The sequence below is a fragment of the Empidonax traillii genome, unplaced genomic scaffold (genome assembly GCF_003031625.1).
Source record: "Empidonax traillii isolate 1590-97213 ecotype Southwest subspecies unplaced genomic scaffold, ASM303162v1 scaffold60:size2069287, whole genome shotgun sequence".
Lineage (NCBI taxonomy): Eukaryota > Metazoa > Chordata > Aves > Passeriformes > Tyrannidae > Empidonax > Empidonax traillii.
In genome coordinates this window covers 1,218,808-1,241,469 of record NW_020955253.1, presented here as the reverse complement: position 1 = coordinate 1,241,469, position 22,662 = coordinate 1,218,808, and the positions used below count along the sequence as shown (strand labels likewise).

Here is a 22,662-nt window from a genome sequence, read left to right as displayed (position 1 = left end):
ATGGACTCAATCCCCTCATCTAAATGATTGATAAAGATGTTAAACAGGACTGGGCCCAGCACTGATCCCTGGGGAACATCACTGGTGACCAGCCACCAGCTGGATGCAGCCCTGTTCACCAGCACTAGTATAGTTAGAAAAGGTTCTGAATATAGGTCACTGAACATGAAAATTCTTGAAATTTTCCAGTTGTCTTTTAAAAATAGCATTTAGTACATGTGACACGCCATGAAGAAGTCTGTACTTACCAAAATTCATTAAATCTTCACCCAAAATTTACTGAGAGCTATAAAATATTTTGGAATCTGCACTTGAAGTTTGTGCTGTTACAGGAGAATACTGTGGTGCAAGCATCTTATTTTGTAACTGTTATAGGAAACTCTAAAATTGCTCCTAGTCTCTATTTAGAATCTCAGTGGTATTCAGAAATTTGAAAAGTCTTGATGAGGCTATCTACAACATCAGGTTTGACTTCTACACATTTTAAAAAATTAAAAGAGCAATTTGATTCAATTATTATTATTAAATGGTAACCACCACAAGAGGAAAACTTGGAAATGAAACATACCTATTTAAAAATAAATGTTCACACATGCAGGGCTTTAGGCTTTACTATGTTTTCCTTGCCAGTTAAGGCTACACAATTAATCAGTGCTTCTGTTATCTTGATAATCTGTCTGCTTGCTGTTGTAAATAACTTACACATGCTGGTGGAGTTGCTGACAGCTATTTAGGCTTTCAGCTTTCAAAAATGCTTTTAATTTTTGCAGCTAATGTACCTCAAAGTCTTTACTGTTTGTATTTATTTTCTTTAGATTTGTATTTCCAAACTGTGAATCTCTCTAGTAGAGAGATTAATTCACCTGAGATTAATGCCACATGTAACCTGTGAAACTTTGCACCTTGGGCAAGGATATGCACATGGAATTTTCACACTTATACCTGCACAGAGCCAGGAAAATTGACCTGCAAGGAATTCTGCAGGGAGCAGGTGGGATGGGTTGCATGTGCTTCCCTATCCACAGGTGGTGGAAACTTGACCTGTATCAGAAAAAATCTGTTATTCTGAGTATCCTATCCTATCCCCTAAATTGGGAACAGTGTGGAGTCACCCCTCAGCAGAACACAAAGCACACCTTTTCCCTACCTCTCTGGAAACATGTTAATCTGTACACTTGTCATCATAAATTTGGTCTGAGAGCCCGGGACCTGTACCCACCTCTGCTATATCTGTTCAAGTTTCACCCATAGAACATCATTCATTTCAAGAGCAGCAAAGAGCTGGTGGGCACATAATTGATTCCTGCAGCCGCCTGCCCCTTGGCAGGTGTTGCTAACCAGCTTCAGCGGCAAGACCGCTGGACGTACAAAGGCTTGTGATCATGCCATGAGCCACTGGCTATGCCAGGAATAAAAAACGAGATTTCCTCACATGCTCTGCTGCAATCTTACCATGATAAAATTCTTCCTCCTGAAATGTTTGGTTTTAGCCCCTGGTGGTAGTTATAAAAGCATGTTAAATACCAGACTTCTCAGCTTGAGACCATCTGTTTCCCTTGCAATCACGTACCACCCCCACACATGGGTTCCTTTTCACCAGTGTTATAGTTTCAGCAGAAGACAAAAAGGAAGATATTTTCCTTTATGATAGTTTAGGCAGAAAAGGGACCAGGGAAACGTGTTCGGGTGGAGGGGGTGTGATTATGCTAGAAATAGAGGGGTGTTTCCCCAGGAGTGAAAGGCAGCAGGCTTCCAGGGACTCCAGTCATTCAGATCTCCTCTGGCTCTACGCCTTTGTGAAGTGTTGTCTCCCTTGACTGGGGCATAGCTTGCTTTATAAATCAGTAGTGTTACATGGTGAGCAAGCTGTCTTTGCAAGTGCTCTCCCAGCATACCTAGAAATGCTTTTGCCAAATTTGTTACTGGTGAAATGACAGCTGTTGGGTATAAAGGGATTTTACACCCTTTCTGCACATTAAGTAATTTGAAACTCAGATTCTGTTTATGTAGAAGTTAGATTACTACTGGCTTTCAGTTCAATTTTTTTTAAGAACTACATAATGTGCAAAATCTGTAATTCTGCCAGGACATTGTAATGAATCATTTTATTTAGCCTTTGCTTACTCCAGAAGAAGCAGCAACATCTCTTTTGCTGCTGCAGTTGCTCAGAAGACAGGAACATAATGGAATTAATTCAGCTTGCATTTGCTAATTGTAAATGGGAGATTTTATCACTTTTCACTGCACCACAGTAGTGATTTACTTTGTGCTTTTTTGTGGGTTTTGGCAATTGTTTCAAAACCTTTACTTTCAAACAGTTTCTTTTAGCTGGCTCTTTTGGGGTCTTTCTGTGTATACTGTCTAGTTGGCCATGTAAATCAAAGGGTGTAGTTGAGAGCTGTGATTTCTCTACCTTTTATCTGTTCTGTCAGTGTCTGTCTGAGAACTACAGCAGTGTTATTAAAAGGAAGAACTTACTATGACATGAATCAGCCATGTTTTTTTAAGGAGCTTGGTTCAGGCAAGAAGCTGTAAAGTTTGGCTGGAAACTGATGTGAAAGATCATCTGCCAGAAACAGCTTTGTAGCAACAACACAACTAGGACATATAGAAAATATATACAGAAGGCAAAGCCTACAGTCATTTATGAAAATATATATGGAATTTAAATGTAAGAAAGACTGATTTTCTCAATTTTCTATGTTTTATAATTTTTTTGAAAAATTATGGAATTTCCCCCATAACTTTTTGTTTGCTGTTGGACATAACTGTTTATCACTAATTACAGTACAGTCTGTTTAAGCTGTTCAGCATACTGCTGTCCTTCACAGCATTTGCAAAATAAATAGTGACCACATACAAATGTCTAATTAAATCGCTCTCCCTGTCAACTGATACTTCTGACTTTGCTTAAAATGCCTTGCTAGATATGGAATAGTTTTGTTGATAAATTACATGAATTGAGACAGATTGAAAGGTAGTTTTTGTTTCAACTCTTAGCATTCAAAGTTTAGGTTTGATTTGAGGGTTAATGAGTTAGTGACTTGATCATCATTCTGAAAAAGGAAATAGCTGTACTGGAAACCCAGAATATCTTTAAGAAATCTTTTGCAATGGGTTTGCTCTTTTGATTGATACCTAACTAGATATGATTGTCATTAGAGTAGAATAATATCTTACTAAAATCAAGAGTGGTTTTGTTGTGGGGTTTTTTTTTCATAAGGAAGAAGAGCAAAATTCTAATTCACATGTAAGCCTAAAAAGCATATTTTAAGTCATTAGAGAACAATAGTTCCTCAGTTTTCTTTTGTAGAGGCCTCACTCTATTATGCATTTCTCTTCCCTGAGACAGTTAGGAAAAAAGTATTTAAAAGCTATTTTGGAAGCTTGGTTCCCTATTCTTTTCCTGTCTTTCATAATCTACATATTTCTTATAGTTGATAACAGATCAATTAATTGATATAGAGACAAAAATTCATCTGGTGACCTATTGCTTTATTTTCCTATTGCTCCAAGGCCCAAGCTGCAGTCTAAAGGAATTTTGTGCTTTAACTCTGGAGGCCAGGATTAAACTGCTTTTTTTAAAAGTCAAGGCTGTACAGTAAGCATCTCACTTCCATGTTTTCCGTAAAAGTTTGATTATTACGATTTACTTATGAAATTGTGTATTTTTTTCTCATTTTTCTCAGCATTTTTCTCTCACCTGGTCACCTTTTTTGAGGTCTCTTCCATGTATTATTCATTTAACTTCTTTTCTGTGCAATTCTACCATTTTCCCTCATGGTTTTCTTTTCATGTTACTTTCCCTGTTCCTTTTTCATATCCTCCAAAGCAGGGCATCTTGTCTAAGTTCTCTCAAATGAACTTGATGAGACAAACTCACCAAACTCACCTATTTGTGCTTAGAAGTTTGACATTGTGTTTTCCTGGCTTATCTTTCACAGATTTTATTAATGTGGCCTTGTGTTCTCAGACAAGGTTGAGCATGAAGAAGTTGGTCAAGAACTGAATTGCTTATAGTGAACTAGCTTTGAGGGCCTTTCAGACTGCTTTTGAATTTGTAAATTTGCAAAGTGTTCAAGGGACGCCATTAACCTTTGCAAGTCCATGACAGAAAAATTCAGTTGACTTATTTAGTGCAGAATTTTTCCCCTGGCTCTTGGAATTGAGGAATTCTAGTGGTTTGCTCTTTCTTTATGAATGTCAGCCATATGTCAGTAAAAGTCAGGTTTAGTAGTAAAACAGCCTTTAGATGCTATTTTATTTATTGGCCAGAAAGGCAGTTTTTTGCAGCAGTAGTTATGTCAGCTGTAAGCATTACATAATCATGACTTGAGTGTATTTTTTCAGGTTAAAGGTTTTGAAAGTTTAGATTTTCTTAACCTATGCAGTAGTAACTCTGCTTCCAAAATAACCAGCTTTAGGAAATTGTTTTTCTTGGAAGTGGTGTTAAGAAATAAAATCAGAAGACAAAGAAAAACATACACATAGCTCACTTTGGATTGATGATTTTGGATAGGAATCAAAATTACCTAACACCTGAAAATGCTAGGAAATCTATTAAGAAGTCATACATCAGACTCTGCAATGCATACTGCACTCCAGTTAAATATGCAGTATGAGATGAGTACATACGTTAACACACTGTCATTCTGACTGAATTGGGATTGTAGAACTTAGCTTACAGCTGAAGCATGGCTCTTCTTTTTCACAACATTTATTTATAAATCACAATTTTTTTTCAGTCAAAATTAAGTGGCTGTCTGTATTTGGTACGAACATAAGGCGCTGGATGAGCAAAGCAGGAAATGGCATACTCTCCGTCATTTTACCTGTGTTTTACAGGCAGGTTTTGGCTGTGTACTCAAAGATTTTTCAGATTAATTCCAGTTCCCTGTCAGCATTTTGAAAAGCTGAATTTTTTTTTTTTCTCTCTGTGAAAACTCTTTTGGCTGGACTTCATGTTTGCTTCATGTTTTGTTTTCTTTCAATGAAAACCTGAATTCTCTGTATAAAGAGCTAGCCTTCAATTTGTGATCTGGAAACATATTTCTCCACTGATTTTCATGAGATTGTCTGAAGCTAGGAATAATTGTGTAACTTTCTCGCTTCTGGCTCTAAATAAGGATGAAAGCGGATTTCATTTATGAAGATGCAGAAGGTCTATTCTGAATAGAAGCAACTGTGACTTTAAGTGAAGCCTGTGGTCTTGGTGATCCCCAGCCTCAGGGAGTATTGCTCTGGGAAACTGCTGTCCCCCAGTGGGAAAAAAACCACCACAGTCCTGCAAAACATCTGAATCCCAGTGTGGAGAAGCCAGGCCAGCAGCACACGAATGAAGGCTGCATTATTATATTTCAATCTCTGCATAATGTAAGCTGAGTGCCATTTTTGTGTCTCAAATGAGCAAGCTTTTGTCATTTCTCCCAGTGTGATAGCAACTTTTCCCAGTTTGATCTCCAGGTAAATTGTTGGAAATAAGTCAGTGATATTTTACCAATGAAGGATTTTGTTTGGTTTCATAGACTTCAGGTCCTAAAAAGAGAATATAAATAATTTCCATTAGTATCCTTGCTAACTAATGTGAGAGTTAGGCTTGGGTGGAAGGATATGGCGTAATACAACAGCAGGATTGTAAGTACACTATTGCTTCTCATTCTTTCTGTTTGCATAGTTACCATAATGTGTTTTATGTTACTTTTTTTGTTTCTTTCTCTTGGAAAGCAAAATCATAAGTATTAACCCCATCAGGTTAAATTCCAATTTACTTTAGCAGTGTTTCTGTATTTTTCTCTTTTCATCTTTCTTTTTAAATCTCTCTGGGGATAAAGAGCCCACTGTTAGGAAGGTTGTTTGGTGAACTAGTTCCCCTGTACCTTTTTTCACTGAAGCTAAAATACTTATCTCAGGTTCAGCTTTCATAAGGTGATTAAACTTCCTCAACTCAGTTGAAAACTGGCAAAGTGGAGCTTACTTTGTTACTTAAATGTCTGCCTTATGGATGGCAGCATTGTCATTGGTTTTCTTTGCTACAAGTGAATTTGTTTTCCAAACCTGAGCTCTTTCATCCCATATGCTTTTGTAACTGCCGTCGTTAGCTGAATCCTTATATAGCACTGGACAAGAAGACAATATTGCTGTGTAATATTTAAATTAAACAGATTTTGCCTGTCATAATATTGACCACATGTTACATACGTAATAAAGGGATTAATGGAGTGGTTGCAGGCTGGAGTTGTCTGTGTTGGAATACTTTGACAATCGATTCCAGCTAAAGGAAAAAATGCTTTAAAAGTGAGGGGATTCAGTTCCTACAGTGTTGTTTCCAGAGTGGAAACAACATTTAATAAACCTTTCAGAAGTAAATCCTGCATTTTTTCCTTTCACCACTGTCTGAGGAAGAAATGTCCGCTTTCTTCTCAATGGGCAGTATTTATTCCTGCAGTGTATTTGCCTTACTCTCTTAGGTATCAAGAGAAAGCTCTTTACGTCTTTGGACAAAAAAAGATTTGAAAAATATATTCTGTTTATGTGTCCTCTAAGACTTAAGTTTTTTTGACTTTGCACTTTTTTTTTTTTTAAACAGCAGGTTGACCAAAAATAGCCAACCCCAAGATTCCTTCTCAGCTGTCCCTAACTATCTGGTTCCCAGAAAATTGGAAAAGTTTTAACTATTCTCATCTTGCTTTACAAAGATGGATGCTGCAAATTAAGATCTTATTTGTACTTGGATTACAGGGGAATGTTGCGTCTTCTGATTTAGCTGTGTGCCACCTTTCATTTAAAAATTAGGGGACTTGGAAGATTTGGAAAACATAACTTTTTACTTGTGAAAATAATATATTATTACTCTTTTTTTATTTGGAGTTTTGGCTTTTTTTACTGCAGAGTTCTCAGGCAGAGTTGAGGGCTTGCAATAATATTTTTGCTTTGCTAATTAAGATGGTTATATACAGATTTAAATTAAGGAAAAGGGGTTTTTTCTATTGATAAACCTTACTGAATAAACAAGATTCATTTTCCTTTTGAGAACTGACATAATTTTAAATGCAAGGCATATTTGTTGTTAACCATGAACAGTCTTTATGAAACCTGAAGAAGATTTGTGAAAACAGCCTGTGATAAAAATCACACATGCTTCATAAAACACTACTTGATAGATATCACTTGCACCATTAAGAACTAAACGACAAAGGATGTAATTTCAGTTCTGGCATGCAATATTAATTGAAAGGCTTTAAACCATCTTGCTGATAGGAACTATGACAAAACGATGTTGAAGAATTACAAACTAGAGACATCCATCATAATCAGATTTTCAAAGTAAATGCCATAAAACAGAAAGTTATGTTATCTATCTTCACAGGATCACATATGATATAGGGTATAGCTTTTTAGGTTGTTTATTCTAAAAATATCAGGGAGAAAAAAATCTGCCTTTGAAGTAAGTTTGAAGCTCAGTTCATATACTTTTACAAAGTTTTTTGTGACTAGATTAGCAACTGGTGGTTTCTGTTTCTGCAGTAAGATATCTAAAACATTATGAAGAACTGAATTATAAAACAGAGCTGAGAATGCTCAACTTTATCAGTATGACATTGTTGAAGGGAAATACTATGCTCAGTGGATGTGAAATGTACCTTTAATGGGAAAGATAACACTCCTGTAGACAGCACAACTGAAAAACATTGGGAAATGTATTTTTTCTTCAATTCCTAAAGCTTGCATTTTTTGTGCATGACTTGTTTCTTTGTCTTCGTGTGTATATTTAACTGGCAAAGAACAGCATCCTTATAGGGTAGGGGAAATTGTCAACATACATTTTGTGGTTTAAAATACCAATGTTGCATGTTAGGGACTATCCTACTGCCCTCCAGGGAGCTCCAGATACTTCTCTCATCATCTGGTCTTAGGCAGATAACTTGCCACATGTGAACAGTGGGATCGTTTTGAGTTTCTCCACAATCCAGTACATCTTTCTTCTCTTTTTGAGCAGAAGTCTTTTTTTCTCTTTAAAAAGTAAGATAATGTTGATTGATATCTAAAGGAAAATGTGTCACATGAATAATAACATTCAGGTTTTCTTCATTATTTTTCCAAAACAACAGAATGGTGCAAGCTGACAACAAATCATGTTGAAAAGACTCTCCTGTGGTGGTAGGCACTGCATCACCTCATTCCTTGAGTTGAGTGTATGGTTTGGATCGTTAAAGCAGTTTGCAGAACAAAACCAATTTGGACGTGGATGAGATTAAGCAAATATTTGGGATTAACCACAAAATGAGCACAGACAGCAAGTTGTCTTGGATTACCACTAAAGCTTATAGTAAACGATCTGAAAGGAAACTTGGAGTCTTTCATGCCTTGGCAGAAATAACTAAAGTGAAACTGTGCTTCATTCAAAAGACAGATCTGCCTGTTTACAAATTAACACATAAATACACGTGGTTTTTTCTAAACTCATAGGCTTCTTTATGTTTTCATTAATTCAAGACAGCTTCTCATGGAAAGTGTTCCCAGGGCAGAGACTTCTGGAGTGATTGGTTTTACTTGCCCACAGAATTGGCGAAGCCCTGGCCATAGCAGTCTAACTGGCCTGTCTTAACTCTCTGTAAGCAGGCACTTAAAAAAAGAGCTCCTTTGGGAGTTCTAGGAATAGTTACACCATAATACTCGCTCTTTTCAATTTGCAGGGATTTCCAAGGTAAATCCCACTTCTGCTTACAGTACTTTTGGAGATATGACCGTGTGTCAATTAGGTAAAATTTCAAGTCAATCAAAGTGTTTTATTGAGGAAATCAAACAAGTTCTTATGGAAATTTCTTCTAACTGCAAGCAATCAAAGGAGAGCAGACCAGGGAGAAGTGATCTGGAAATGAAAAGTTCTCTTTTTTGTTACCAGTTTTCCAAAACTTTCGATCTACTCCAGATGCTGGAGTAGTAGTATCCATTTATTATGGATATTTACTTTAGCATGGCAGAGACTCTTCTGGTGAGAGAAAAAAAAGAAGCAGTCTGACTAGAAGGAGTTAAGACTCTCACAGACATGGATATTGAATTACATTTTGTTCACATTTGAAATGTTTATATTATAATGGAAGACCGCTTTTGTCATGGAAACTCAAAAGTTCACATTAATTATACACTATTAAAAAGCCTAATCCTTATCAAATGGAAATCACCTCTTTTCCCTAGATGAGTAGCTAGTTGACAGATCTCAGTGATCTGTCTGTTATAGAAGGGCTATCATGCAAAATATTAAACGAATTACCTTTTTTCATAGATACTTGGTCTGCTTTTCTCCTTCTGAATTAACCCCCTTCCCCCACATAACCATAGTTATCATAAATGCCTCTCCTTTTCACTTTCACATATACATTTTTCTGTATTCTTTCATATGCTGTTCAAATTCTTTAACAATTAAATGATAAAATTAATTAAATGTAAATTACTTTTAAAAAAATAAAAAAGGGTTTTTTGAAAGGCTGCAGAGTTGTATATAATTTACCTCTGCAATTAAAATGGCTGCTTTGCTTCAGTGTGGTTCCCTAGGGTAAATAACAATTTCAAAATGTTTTGAAAAAAATCATGTAACTGTAGTAAGACAGCTTTCTACCCGATTTCTTGTGACTTTTCTGAGTTCTGTACATATGTTCACATGCATAATTATCTGATGCTGACTTATGCAGCACATGCCTCAAAAATGTGGGCTTTGTTTGCTGCACCTGAAGAACTTGAACGCACAGGCTAGTTGCTGGGCCAATTTACATTTGCTTCTTGCTGCAGAAATCTTCTCTTAAAGATGAATGGGATTGCTCTACAGTCATTAAGGTCTAGACCGAACAAGAACGTTTTAATTAAAACTTACAATTTTTAGAGATAAGCCCACCTGTACTCATATCTTATTTTTAGTGTAAATTAGATATTCCCATTTAGATTAAATCAATTACGATGGCATTTAAAATCCAATTTAAAGCAAAGCAACTGTACCTTTCTGAAATAGTTTTTAAGTATTTCAACACAATTGCACTTTATCACATTTGAATGCTCTTTCTTCTAGTAAGTGGTTTGTTGTGAGGGCCCTGGCCAAGTCCCAGGGCTGCTGATCTTTTCACTAACCAAGGGAAGAACTGTTTCCTGTAGGATTCCCGTTTTCCAACAACCTGGTTGATAGAGAGGAAGGAGTTGTTACAGGCTTGAGGGGGACACTGCAGGAGTAGTGTCCAGTGCTGCGGAGCTCATGAAGTATCTATCTATCCATGTCATGAAGTTCTTACTGTCCTTATCAACTCCTTAAGTATGAAGAGCAAAAAAACCCAGTACTTTTCTGGCTGTGATGCTGATTTCTCAGGAGAGCTGTGTGAATCACTTAACATATATGCCTCAGTTTCCCTGCATGTGCAGAATAGTTTCAGTGTCACAACGATGTCAAGAGGCTCATACCATAAAACCAGCAGCTTTGTGTGAAAGCTGCAATAATACTGAAAGCTGTTCTTTAGCTATTAACTCCTTAAAAGAGGAGTGAAAAAAGGGAATCTGGCTCTGGCTTATAAACAGCATTCAAAACATGACTATTGTGATGATTTTATTTCCTCAGAAATCAGTGGTGCAACATTGAAGTTTCTATTAGAAATTGCATGGCAATCAGAAAAACTGTGGAGTGGGAAAATCTAGCAGGTTGAAGAAAAGATTGGAAGAGCAGTCCTCAGCTCTTCCAGAATTCCTCAGTCACATTCAGAACGACAGTGTAGGACTGAGGAAATGTAGAGAAATATATAATTTTAGCTCTATTGATGTATGGAAGATCTAACTTCGTTAATCACAGTTCTACCTGTAGCTCTTGCACAGTTAGAAACAAAATAAATAATTCCAGATTTTTCAGGCTTTTTTGATTTTGTGGAAGTTGTAGATTCCCTGCCAGTTGAAGCCACCCTCAGACACTAGAAAATATCACCTGGCAGCATCCTATGGAGAGAGACAGTGGGCTTTGAGGACATGTGATTTTTGCCAAACTGCACTTGCTATGGTCTTCTAGCCTCTCTTAATTTATTTTATATGTTCCTCTGTATTTTCAGTGTCAGTAATGTTATAGCAAAAGGGCCTTGTAGGTTCATAGTAAATTTCTGTGGGAATAATCTAAAACCCCAGTAGTGGCCTGAGTAGCTGACTTATGGACTGAATAATACAGTTTTACTCTTCTAGCATATTATCAGTTCCCTTAGTAGATCTATGCATTTACTCAGGCACTGCATAAATATCCTTCCCAGAAGGATATCCATCTTCCTCACTGATAGGTGGGAAGGTCAGCTGTCTACCTGAGGCAAACCTGCAGACGTGGCATAGTCCCCTTACTTACCCCCTTGTTTGGGCAGGAGAACAGTGTTAACTAATCGTCTATTTGGTCTTTACCAGAGTATGGTGCAAGATCTTTAGTACTGCAAATGATAGACTGAAAGATTGATTTTCAGCTGAGATTGTAAATGAGAAGTTAATGAAGAAGTGGGATGTAAGAATAACATTTCAACCAGTAGGAGTTGCAGAGGAGAAGGATTTTGCACTGATCATGGCAACACTGTCCAACCAGGCTAGGCCCATAGGAGAGTCAAAAAGGGGAATAACAAAGAAAATTCAGATCCTGAGAACCATTTAGATTAATTTATTTTATTAAAAATAATGTGAATTATTTAATTCAACCTGTAATTTTTCTCTTGTGTGATTAATCATTTATACATATATATTTACATATACACGTGTGTAAATATTTGCATAGACACATGTGCACATACCTATATTTTTATACACACATGCACCTATATATTATAAAATATGAGGCCACTTTTCATTCTGCACCAGCAGATAAATAGCTTGTAGTCTAAATCAGGTAAAATTTTAAGTACACATGGGGAAAATTCTTTGCTAATGTTGTTCTGTTAACTTTCCTTTATCTGGCTTGTTGAAATTGGCTTAAATTCCTTGATAGTGATTGTAATCACATGCAGGGACACCCTTTTGTGTGGTGTTGGTGAAGATTAAGTTGATTGGTTTTATCTTACTGGAAGGTAATTTTCCTTTAACATGTTAGGGATTTGCTGTTGAAAACACTTAATGGCAATGTAAATGCTGTCATTCTTTTTGTAAGAGATTCAGCATTGCCATTGTTTGTGACAGAAGTCATGTTGACCATGCAAGATCACTGGAAAAGAGAATGGTGTTCTCAGAAAGAAAATTCTTTTAAAGACTGTTTATATGTTTGAGCTCAGCATGTCTATTCCTTAACATTCTCAATTTGTCTTATGTTCACAACCTGGGCAATTACTCACAGTTAAGTGTATTTTATAGTAGTCACCTGTAAGTTATTGGAAACATCTGTTTCAACAGAAATACTTTTCCTGTGTACTGTGTACCAAGGTATTATTATGGAGTTTGTAACAATTTGCAGTTATAACCAGTTTCAAACAGGGAATTGCTTATGAAAATCAAACAGCTAATTTAAAGACTACCTGAAAGCATCTATACTGTGAGAAAAGTGTATTTTCTGCTTTGCATAGCACTTGCATTTATTTTATGAAGTATGTTCTGCTACATTAGTTTAGGAAATAGGTTGCAATTTGAATTACATATTGTTAAGTGTTACATGTTCAAGTGTCATCAGTCATTGCTAAATCACGATAAATTAAGTGTCTGGAGGGTTCCTTAATTTTGTGTGCATTGTGTTTTACGGCAAGGTTCGTCTTCCATTTATCACTTATTAGCCCCTGATTTTACAGAACACATTGTTAAAACCTAACACTGATGGAGGTATTTGATTGCAGGTTTTGCTGTTTTGAGATTTTGATTTTAAGCTTTATGGACATGGTGTGCTTTGGTTAAGTCAAATAATATTTCCTTTTGTTTTGATGGCCTGACTCTCTTTTCACCTGTGACTTCCTCCAAACTGTAGTTATATTGCATAGTGTGAAATTGGAAAATCTGTTCTGTGTGTGTTCTAATGGATGTGACGGTCATTAAGTATATGAGTCTTCTGACGTTGTAATCAGATGTGAATCAGTCTGTTAAATATCCATGAAGCAACATCTGCTTCACAGAGTGACCTTCTGCTAAAGAATATTTAGCATCTATTAGCAGATCATAGTGCAGCTCTGTCTTATTTGAAATGCACTAAACTGGAGTAGTCTACTGCTGTTTAGCAACTAGCTTGTAATAATTTATTGCAGTTAAATAAAGCTTAAAAAACTCCATTAAATAATTATAGGGATTATATGCATCTTGAAAACCTTTGTGTTCTACTGAAATTGCCCATTTAATTTCAGGGTTGGTTTGTTAAAAAAAGCTGAAGTCTAAAGGCACATTAGGGGATCTGTCAGATGCTATTTTCTGTAGGTGTTAATAAAACCAGATTAAAAAAAAAAAACCTGAAACAAATTAAAACCAAAAGCAATTTTACCATCTGTTGTATATTAATTAGAACTTGGTGTATCAAGGGTAAACTTGCTCTTGGAGAATGTCACCGAATGTCTGCTAATAGAATAATATGCAAATATATTAGATGATAGGATTATATTGAATTTCTCATTCTGTTTGGTTGTAGCAAATGCTGAAATACTGTATAACGAACTTTAATTTTCTTTCCTCTTAGAACAACCTCCAAATAACCAAGGCCAGTCGACTCTGCAGCCTTTGCCACCTTCTCACAAGCAACATTCAGCACAGCATCACCCATCCATCACCTCACTTAACAGAAACTCACTGACAAATAGGAGGAATCAGAGTCCGGCCCCGCCGGCTGCTTTGCCCGCCGAGCTGCAAACCACACCTGAGTCAGTCCAGCTGCAGGACAGCTGGGTCCTTGGCAGTAATGCACCACTGGAAAGCAGGTAATTACTTAGGTACTACTACAGACTGTGGCACTTCTGAAAAAAACCTCTACCTTAATGAAAGTTGACCAGCAGCTAGACTTTCCTTCATTCAGCAAACAAAACTGAAAACTTTTCAGTACTAAAAAATCTGTCCTCTCTCTCAAATCCACAGTGCCTTTCTTCTCCCTTACTATGCCTAGTGCAGAGTAATTGGACTCAGAGAGTGTATTAATTTTTCCAGACACACGTTTTCCTTCCTGTTCATAACCTGTGACTTTTGACTGTTGAAAAAAATTTCTTGCCATGCTTGCCAGATATGTTATGTGTCAAATGTATACTGTCATACAGATTGAATGTCAAGGAACTTTCAGTAATTCTTTTTAACTCCTATAGTTGGTACCTTAAAAGAAATACTTATGTGAGGCTAGGTGTTTTTTAAAGGTGCCTAGCATATGGTGAGACGAAAGAACTCAGTTCTGGTGTAATGATAAATTTGTCCTCATTCTTGATAACTGGCTTAAGGAAAGAAGCAGCTAGTACTAAGGGTGACAGTAGCTTCTTTATGATGCAGAATGATGTATTCTGCAGAATGATCTATAAAAAATTCTATAGGACTTACTGGCACAGAGCTGAATTTACCTATAGTGATTAATTAGTACTCATGTAACACTCAATTAGCACTAATTTTTTATTAACGAAAGCCATAATATTCCAATTTAGTCATCAAACTGAGTATCTATTACTATATTGAAGTTGACAGTAATTCTTGAAAATATTTGTGAAATCTGTTCAATTCATTCGTTGAATCCCTTTAAATTATGTTTTATCGATTTTGACTAATTTAAAACATACACAACCTTAAGATTCTCTTTTGGATAGTTTTGCCCCCATAAGCGTTTCAGGCAGCTCCTCTGTCAGGCTGTTGGGAATGGCTATTCCTTTTCTTAGTTTTCTTCGGCCCTCCTGTATTGCTTATGAGACATAGACACTGTGGAATAGGATTCCACTGAAGAGATTTCATCACCATACTCAAACAATTTAGTACATTAAGAAAGGATTCTCTTATGGAACAAGTAAGTTTGTAATGGAAAAAAGATGTTTGATGTTTTCTTTGTACTAGTTAATCTTAGATAGACTGGTAATGTCTTCAGTGTTTGCTTTTATTGCCATATATGTTTATATTGTGTTTATAAAGACATAGGACTTGAATGAGAATGCCACTTCCAACCTAGATCAAATATTTTTTGCGGAGTAAAGTCTTTTCATCTTTTAAATCTTCCTAATGAAAAGCTAAGCATATTTGAGTGTTCAAGTTTTTAACACTTGTGAATGAACTGAAATGTAAAAATTTCACATAAAAACTGACAGAACCCTACTGCTACTGTTTTTAATAGTCTCAATTGGTTGGAACTCTGAAGGTGAAGAACCCATCTCATTTGTCATTGATTTTTCCAGTTTTGGTTAAGGTTCCCTACTGAGTGTGATTTTTAGGCTCATTTTCAACTACGTTAACAACTTTGTGATAAGTCTCTTCCTTCATCCTTTTCTTAGCCTACACGTTTATTTACTCTTTGGCAATATTTTACCTTATGATCACAGTCAGCTTTTTTTTTCTCCTCTCTTTTTTTTTTTTTTCCCCGTCTTATATGATGGCCATTTGGAGGTGCAGAATGTGAATGTCAGCAGATATGTGCACAGCACAGTTGTCTTTCTGGCTCTATAGGCTCATACTGGCGATGGGCAGCATAAAAATGACATACAGCTCCCAGTCCATGTATAGCTGGATGGTGAACTGGCTGGCTTTGTGTATGTGCATGTAGGTGAGAGGGATGTATTTGCAAAGCCTGAGGACGGTTTTAGTCCGTGTCATTCTGCAGTAGTAATGGAAGTGACTTTGAAATACATATTTCATAATATTGAATTCAGTTGTGTATCTAATAGAATATACTGCAGTTTGGCTCTATTAACAAGAGTTAATACTTTTGTGTAAAGCATTGCTGTTACTGGCTAAAGAGATGAACTCTGAGGTAACAGATCAATGATGTCCAACAGAAATTCCAATTTATAATTTATTAAATATAAAAAGACTCTTTGCTTAAAATTTTATGAGGACCTAAAACTGTAACGTGGATTATGTGAGTGCTTCTTTCATCTTTGATGCTATCCTTAAATGACAGTGATGTTACTGAGCAGTGGCAGAAATTATATTCCCTCTATTTGGGCTCAGTAACATCTACATTAAAAAACAAGCAAGACAGTACAAAAGTATTTCCTGCAGACTGCAGGACCTTTTTATTGAACATTTAATGATCTTTACTATTTGGCTATTCCCCAACCTGCTGTAAGTTAGATTCAGCTATAGAAGCAAGCACTGGAGAACAATGTGAACTTCTGAATTTTGTTCTTTGAATTACTGATTGGATAGCCAAAGTCATGCAAACATATGACTACTTGTCAGGCATCTGAAAATGATAAGTTATGATTTAGTAATTAAATATTAGAAGGGTTTTTATTATCATTGATCTTTAAGTTTTTATTCACCTACTTGTTTTAGTGATAATTTCTTGAACACTAGTTATATTCTCATGGCTTTGAGTTCTAGTAGGATCTAAATTACTGATATTTAAAAATACTTAGTAAATCACTTCTTTAAATGCTTTCTCTTAAATATTTGAATGTGCAGAATTCTTCTACTGCACAATCAGTTATGAATGTTGGAGGTGCACAGAGGAAAACTATGTTAGAACTCGTAAATTTTTAGATAAAAATAAGCTGGAAGCATCTCTTAGAGCATTTCTTGAGCAATATCTCATTAATTTTAGGCTCTGAGCCTCTAAGGTTCATTTGTTGGCAAGGAAAAATTTACATATTCCAGTCAAGGAGTAGATCTTTGAGAATATCACATAATTTTATTCAGAATCTGTGCTAAGATGTCAGTGAATCAAAGAAGAGCTTTGATTTCCCTTACTTGATTTGCTGTATAAAGTACCTCCTGTTTAAAAAGATGCCTGCATTTTGTACGATGGACGGTGAATTTTTTGAAGAAACTAGCCAAGAAACTAAAATGTTTTTCCTAGTTTGTGCTAGTACTGCTTAGTCTTCTCTTACCACTTAAAGTAGAGTGGGTAGGGACATTACTGTATTTAGTTACTTATCTTCTAATTTAACCGAGAAGAAAGAGGGGATTGGTTGAAGAAATACTTAAAGGCTGGAAAATATTCTGGCATTTTGAGGGATTTAATAAACTACTAGAATACCTCAAAATGGTACAGACAAAATAACTCCTGGAATTGGGTTTCTCTAAAACTGTTTTGCAAGCTTGAGTCAAACTTCATTTTAGAATGTGAAGATTTTAGAAACTCCCTAAAGTGTGATGAACATACCCACATGTCTTTATTGGGGTGGATTGCCAATGAAGCTAGTGCTTTCAATATTGATTAAGGTGTGAAAGGGGTGTTGATAGTTTCCAGGGAAGTTTTAAATCAATTTGGGTGAGGCTGATTGATTGTCTGTAAAAGCACAGGGTTGCTGGAGGTTAAAGTCTGCTCAAAGCAGCTATTTTACACATTCCACCCACTAAAACGGTGCCTGGTTTAATCAAGTTCAAAATTGTTCTGCTTTTTAAGTCTTCTGGGTTTCCACACATGGACTTGATTAGACATGTTACTTCTATTGAGAAGGTGCATGGTACAAAACAAAGGAAAAACTGGGGTTGGAATTCAAATCCTGCTCTTCTGAAGACCCTGTTTATCACTGTGAGCATGTCACACTGCTGGTCTGCAAGTTGAGGAAACAGGACTCTGCTTAGATTGCTGACAGCATTTGTAAAGATTGACATGCCATAATTATGGGATCAGTATATACACGTTAGACACACTCATTAAATCAAAGAACCAATAGTGTTTTCAAAGACTAAAGTTGAATAAAAAAGTTCTGTTTTCTTCTGACATTCTCTTACAGTCGGGTTCTCACTGAGCATCTGTTTGAATCCTAAAACACTGGGCCCATATGCTTATAAGCTTCCTTTGGTGTCAATAGTGTCTTACTTTAGATTTTTGCTTGATCTCTCTGGCATCTTTCCTGCTCAGATATCTCTTGCTGTCACCATGAGTACTTGCAATTTGATCATGCTGTGTATTTTGTGCCCTGGCTCTTAAGCAAGCACTGATAGTCCAGAATTCAGTAGTAGTTGCACAGTATTCCTTGAAGTTATCATTGCCCTCTTCAGAGACAAGCAGTCACTCGAGTAAGAATGGATGCAAATGTTTTTTCCTGTGTTAATCGTTCACTGTTTTAAATAGGAAAAGAGAAATATGCGGTTCTAAACAAAATAATAGTTCACAACATTGTTTCTCCCCCCTCTTTTTCTCACTATTCTGTGAGAGAACACAGTCTCTGGTCATTTCTTTCCCTCCTCTGCTGTTATGCATTGTTGTTTGCAGAACATGAGATCTCCATTCAAGCTGGTAGCCAGCCCTCTGGACATTTTCTGGCTGTGCCAGGTAGCCAGCGAGAGAATGGCTTTTTAGTCTCAGTTCATTTTTATTACTTCATCTCTGGTCCAGCCTCATCAGGGAAACAACATCCCCCACTCTCTGCACTGTTCAGTTCTTAAGGCTGTCTTGCCACAGGCAGCAGCCAGGAATTTTATCCAAAGACTTGCACATAAATAAGGGATCATCAGAGGGTAATGACCACTCAATGGTAGCCTTGTAACACTGTGTCTTCAGGTTACAATCCAGTGTGTAGTTCAGGGGAATGCCCGGAAGGCACATTATGTTTTGCACATCCATGGAAAAAGAAAGTTATGCAACAGAACTAGTGTATTCTTTTTTGTGGAATCATCCCATTCTTTAATTTGAAATTGCATCTCTAATTTCATCTTTTTGTATCTTTGTGTATAGAGAATTAGAAAATCAAGCAGTCCTTGCAAATGGTCATGACAACCTTATAGAGATGGATGTGTTTTCTCCAACATATCACGATAGCAGTTATGGGTATGTGACTCTAAGTGTTTGCATGATTCTAACTGTTGACACAGAAGACAAATTGTGATTTAAAAAAAAAAATTGCCAAAGTAAAAACCATCTGGGAAAGACTTCCTCATCTTTATGTCTGATTTTTAAAAATCAGGCTTTAAATAATTTGTCTTACTGACTCATGGTAGATAAAAAATGGTAAATTTTGACTGTTGAAACTTGTTTGCTTTCACTTAAGACAGTAAGACTGCAATTGATGGTATTAATTCTCCATGGCCTGATTCTGCAAGCTGTTGCAAACTTGATTCTGCAAGCTGTTGCAAACTATTTGTATGACTACACATTTGCCAGATCTGATTCTTAGTTTGTAATGCATTTACTGCTTAGCAAATGTTTCTTTTAGAAATATTATAACATTAATATTGCATAGGGAATGACCAATCAAAGAAGTTAAGAAGAACTATATACCTAATCTGTAATGTTTTTTACCAGTTAATTTGAAATTGCAACTGCTGATAAATGTGTAACTGTAAATAGAGAATTCCATATAAATTAATATTTCAATTTCTTTAAATATAGTTTATATTTTAGAGCTGTTCCATAACTACTTAACTTGGCATTCTTACACCGAGTCAGTATAATTCATTTCTGATACACACACATAAAAAACCCTGAAAAATGTTGCTAGCCTAAACCAGTACTACTTCTAGTGAGTTCCAGCCTATTAATCAGCACACTATGCTAAATTTTAATAAAAATCTGTTAATTATAAATTTACTTTTGTTTGTTTGTACTATGATAAAAATCAGATCTTTGGGCCAGAATTCTGTTTTGCTAATGGTAACTCTTAACATTATAAAAGGGATAAGGTGCTATTTGATTAAATGAGATCTGCATCTTCCCATTAATAAGTGATTAATGTGTAAAATATATTGGCACTGTGCCTTGATCTGCTGCTTATTCTAGAAACTCATAAACTTTCACTTAGTCACAATTTACAATCAACAGCAGGAAGAGAATGGTATGTTAAGTTCAATTAGTCAGTCATCAACAAACTCAAAGATATTGCAGATATTTGCCAGAAGACCCTAATATATTGGTTTCTTCCAAAATGTAAGCATATTGTATTAAAAAAATAACAAAGCCCAAATATTACTGTTCCCTCTAGACCAATTACCATACAATACTGATTCAAATGCATAATTGCAGGAGTTAATAGAACCATACCTTGTTTATGCTTTGTGTGTTTGTAATGGGACCACCAAATGCAAGTATTTTAGCAAATGGACTATATTATATGAAATTCCTGTTAGTGGATACTAATGTAGGTAACAATACAATGAAATTTATCTTGTTTGTAATCCTTTCATTTTTAAAATTATGGTAGCAGGGATCATCTCCTGGTGTGAAAGTTGTCCAGAGATAATAACACATCAGTTCCAAAGCATAATAGATTTCAGACTACAGCATGCTATCAGCATGAAGATTCAGTTTATCAACCTCACTAACATACTGTGTCACAGCTAGAATCATTATATATTTGTTTCTTTGTTTTCATGTCATGCATGTGTTACATTATGATAAACTGTTCCTTCATTTGTATGACTTACAGAGAGAATATTAATCTAATGAATTTGACAATTTTAGTGTTAAGAATGATAATAGAAATAGACATTTTACATAGAAATTCTAATGATTCATAGGCCTAGACCTAAAGAGTAGTTGTTTATAGCTTTGAGAGATTTGTGCACAGTGCATTAATTATCATAAGACAGCTGGAAATCTCAAAGTATTTTAATGGTATGTATTGTTGGCTTTATTCCTTTCTCTAATGTGTAAACATATATTAGTATATCTGTTGACAAATCAGATTAGATTGAAGAAGTCTGTTTTACCCAACCTGATAGTCCCATCAAGTTACTTAGATGTCAAAACCTGCAAATGTGTAAGATTCACTATCATTGAATTACTGTATTTATATTATTTATAGATAAGGCTTACTAGCATTTTCTACTCCTATAGGCTCCTTATTTTCTGAAAATTTCATATTTTTGCAGGATTGGGGTTCTAAAACTTCCTGTTGTATTTAAGTAGGAATTCTTTGCAGTTGATTGGGTGTTTCTGTTACCTATTCGCAGAAAAGTTCAGGAGCGCTGAGTTTGAAGGAGGTCAAGTTGTTATAAGGGCATACTGAATTAAACTTAAGAGTGGAAGAAGGAGTAGGGAGGAGCAAATTCAAAAAGACTGGACACAAAAAGGATAGGAGTGGGTGTGCAAATGGGTAGACAGAGTAGTCCATAAGGAGAAGAAGGAATTGAGGCTGGTTGATCATGCAAGGTAGCGCATAGATAAAATGCTAGAGGACTAAAGGCTGAATATCTAGGATGAAAACTGAGATAATTTCTTGTTCTTTACTGATTGTAATTACTTGTGAAGTCCTTTTGAATTGCATGCACCTCATCACCTACAGGATTGACTCAAGATGGTAAAAGACCTTGGCTGCTGGCAAATGCTCTACCAGTGACAGAATCCAGAAATAGCCAAACTAAATTTTCTATCTGTGATGGTCTATGCAGATTGGAAACCTTTCAATATGATTTATGAAGTTTCTTTGAACTCTCTTAAAAAAAAAAAAATCACAAGTTGAACAAAAGAACACTTTTTATTAAGAAATTGTCATCAACATCATAAAGTTAAGCACACAAAATTTACAAAATTAAAAGTAACCTCTTTCTACAGTTGCATGGCTGCAGTTGAGTTTGCCATCCCAGTAAGTGCGGCTCAAGTTGAACCAGAAAGGAATTTTAACAGATTCTGGAGATTCTTTCTGTCACATTCAAACAGGTGAGGAAACAATACCAAATGTAATGCAAAACAAAGACCTGGATGACTATATAGTGTCTGCATGCAGCATCTCTGATAATACTGATTGCACAAAGAGAAGTCCAGCTCCAAAGAGGTGTGTGTGGAAATGAGCACCGTTAAAGTTCTGGGCACAAGATGCAATCCTCTGGCTTGTTGAGTCCCTCAAGAGTGGTCTCTTGGTTCTATGAAACTTGGTATGTTGCATATGAGAGACTATGCAAGCATAGTACTCAAGTTTTCACCAAGGAAGAAAAAGGAATTGAAAATAGGAATAACAGTTGCATCACATGTGTGTGCACATTTGGCAAGTTGATGGTAGTGGCTGTAACTCAGAGGTTATGACAGTGCTGTTGCTGTGGTGACAACACAAGCCTGGCTGTATGAGTGACTGCTGATAGCACAGTAGTGGCAGCACAGAGTTCATCACGGGTTATTGTGGACTCCAAATTGCAAGAGAAACACAGCTATGGACTTCAGAAAGTGAGCTAAGGTTCACAGATCCATTATGATGGAATCTTCAGCCTGCTTGCAGCTTGAGGCAGAATCACATCCTGTCAATCACTGAGAGAATAATACTTCACTTCTTTAACTTCCCTCTGCTTTTTATTTTAAAATGTCCAGTAGCTCAGTCAGGCCTTTCAGGGGCAGACAAAATTTCAACCTTTGTTCCAACTTCTGAATTAATCCTTGTGTAAATAGTGCAGCTCTGAGTCTCTCTTAAACAATATTTCTTTTTGAAATAGTTTCCATTGCCTTTTGAGATGTTTAGAGTGATTGTTCTCTTTCAACTGTATGAAGATGACAAGGCTAGTAAAAAAATTGGAGAAGTAACCAAGCCCTACCTTTCTCTGATTTTCTACCTGGAAAGCTTAACTTACTCAATGTTCAAGACAGTAGCTGGCCAAGGTTATAATGCCTCATCTCACAGACAACTTTTCCTATCTCTGTCTTGGCAGGGATAT

At 36.1% G+C, this 22,662-nt stretch overlaps 1 protein-coding gene across 9 annotated transcripts in view; it reads left to right on the top strand.

Moving 5' to 3' along the window:
* Positions 1-22,662, top strand: part of TENM3 (teneurin transmembrane protein 3) — an 869,819-nt gene that overhangs the window by 718,693 nt on the left and 128,464 nt on the right. For all 9 annotated transcript variants that reach the window (XM_027879901.1, XM_027879899.1, XM_027879900.1 and 6 more), the window contains 3 exons: positions 13,637-13,874; positions 18,761-18,853; positions 21,575-21,679. In XM_027879901.1, coding sequence (XP_027735702.1) covers positions 13,637-13,874; positions 18,761-18,853; positions 21,575-21,679 — 436 coding nt within the window. The remainder of the gene's footprint in view (positions 1-13,636; positions 13,875-18,760; positions 18,854-21,574; positions 21,680-22,662) is intronic.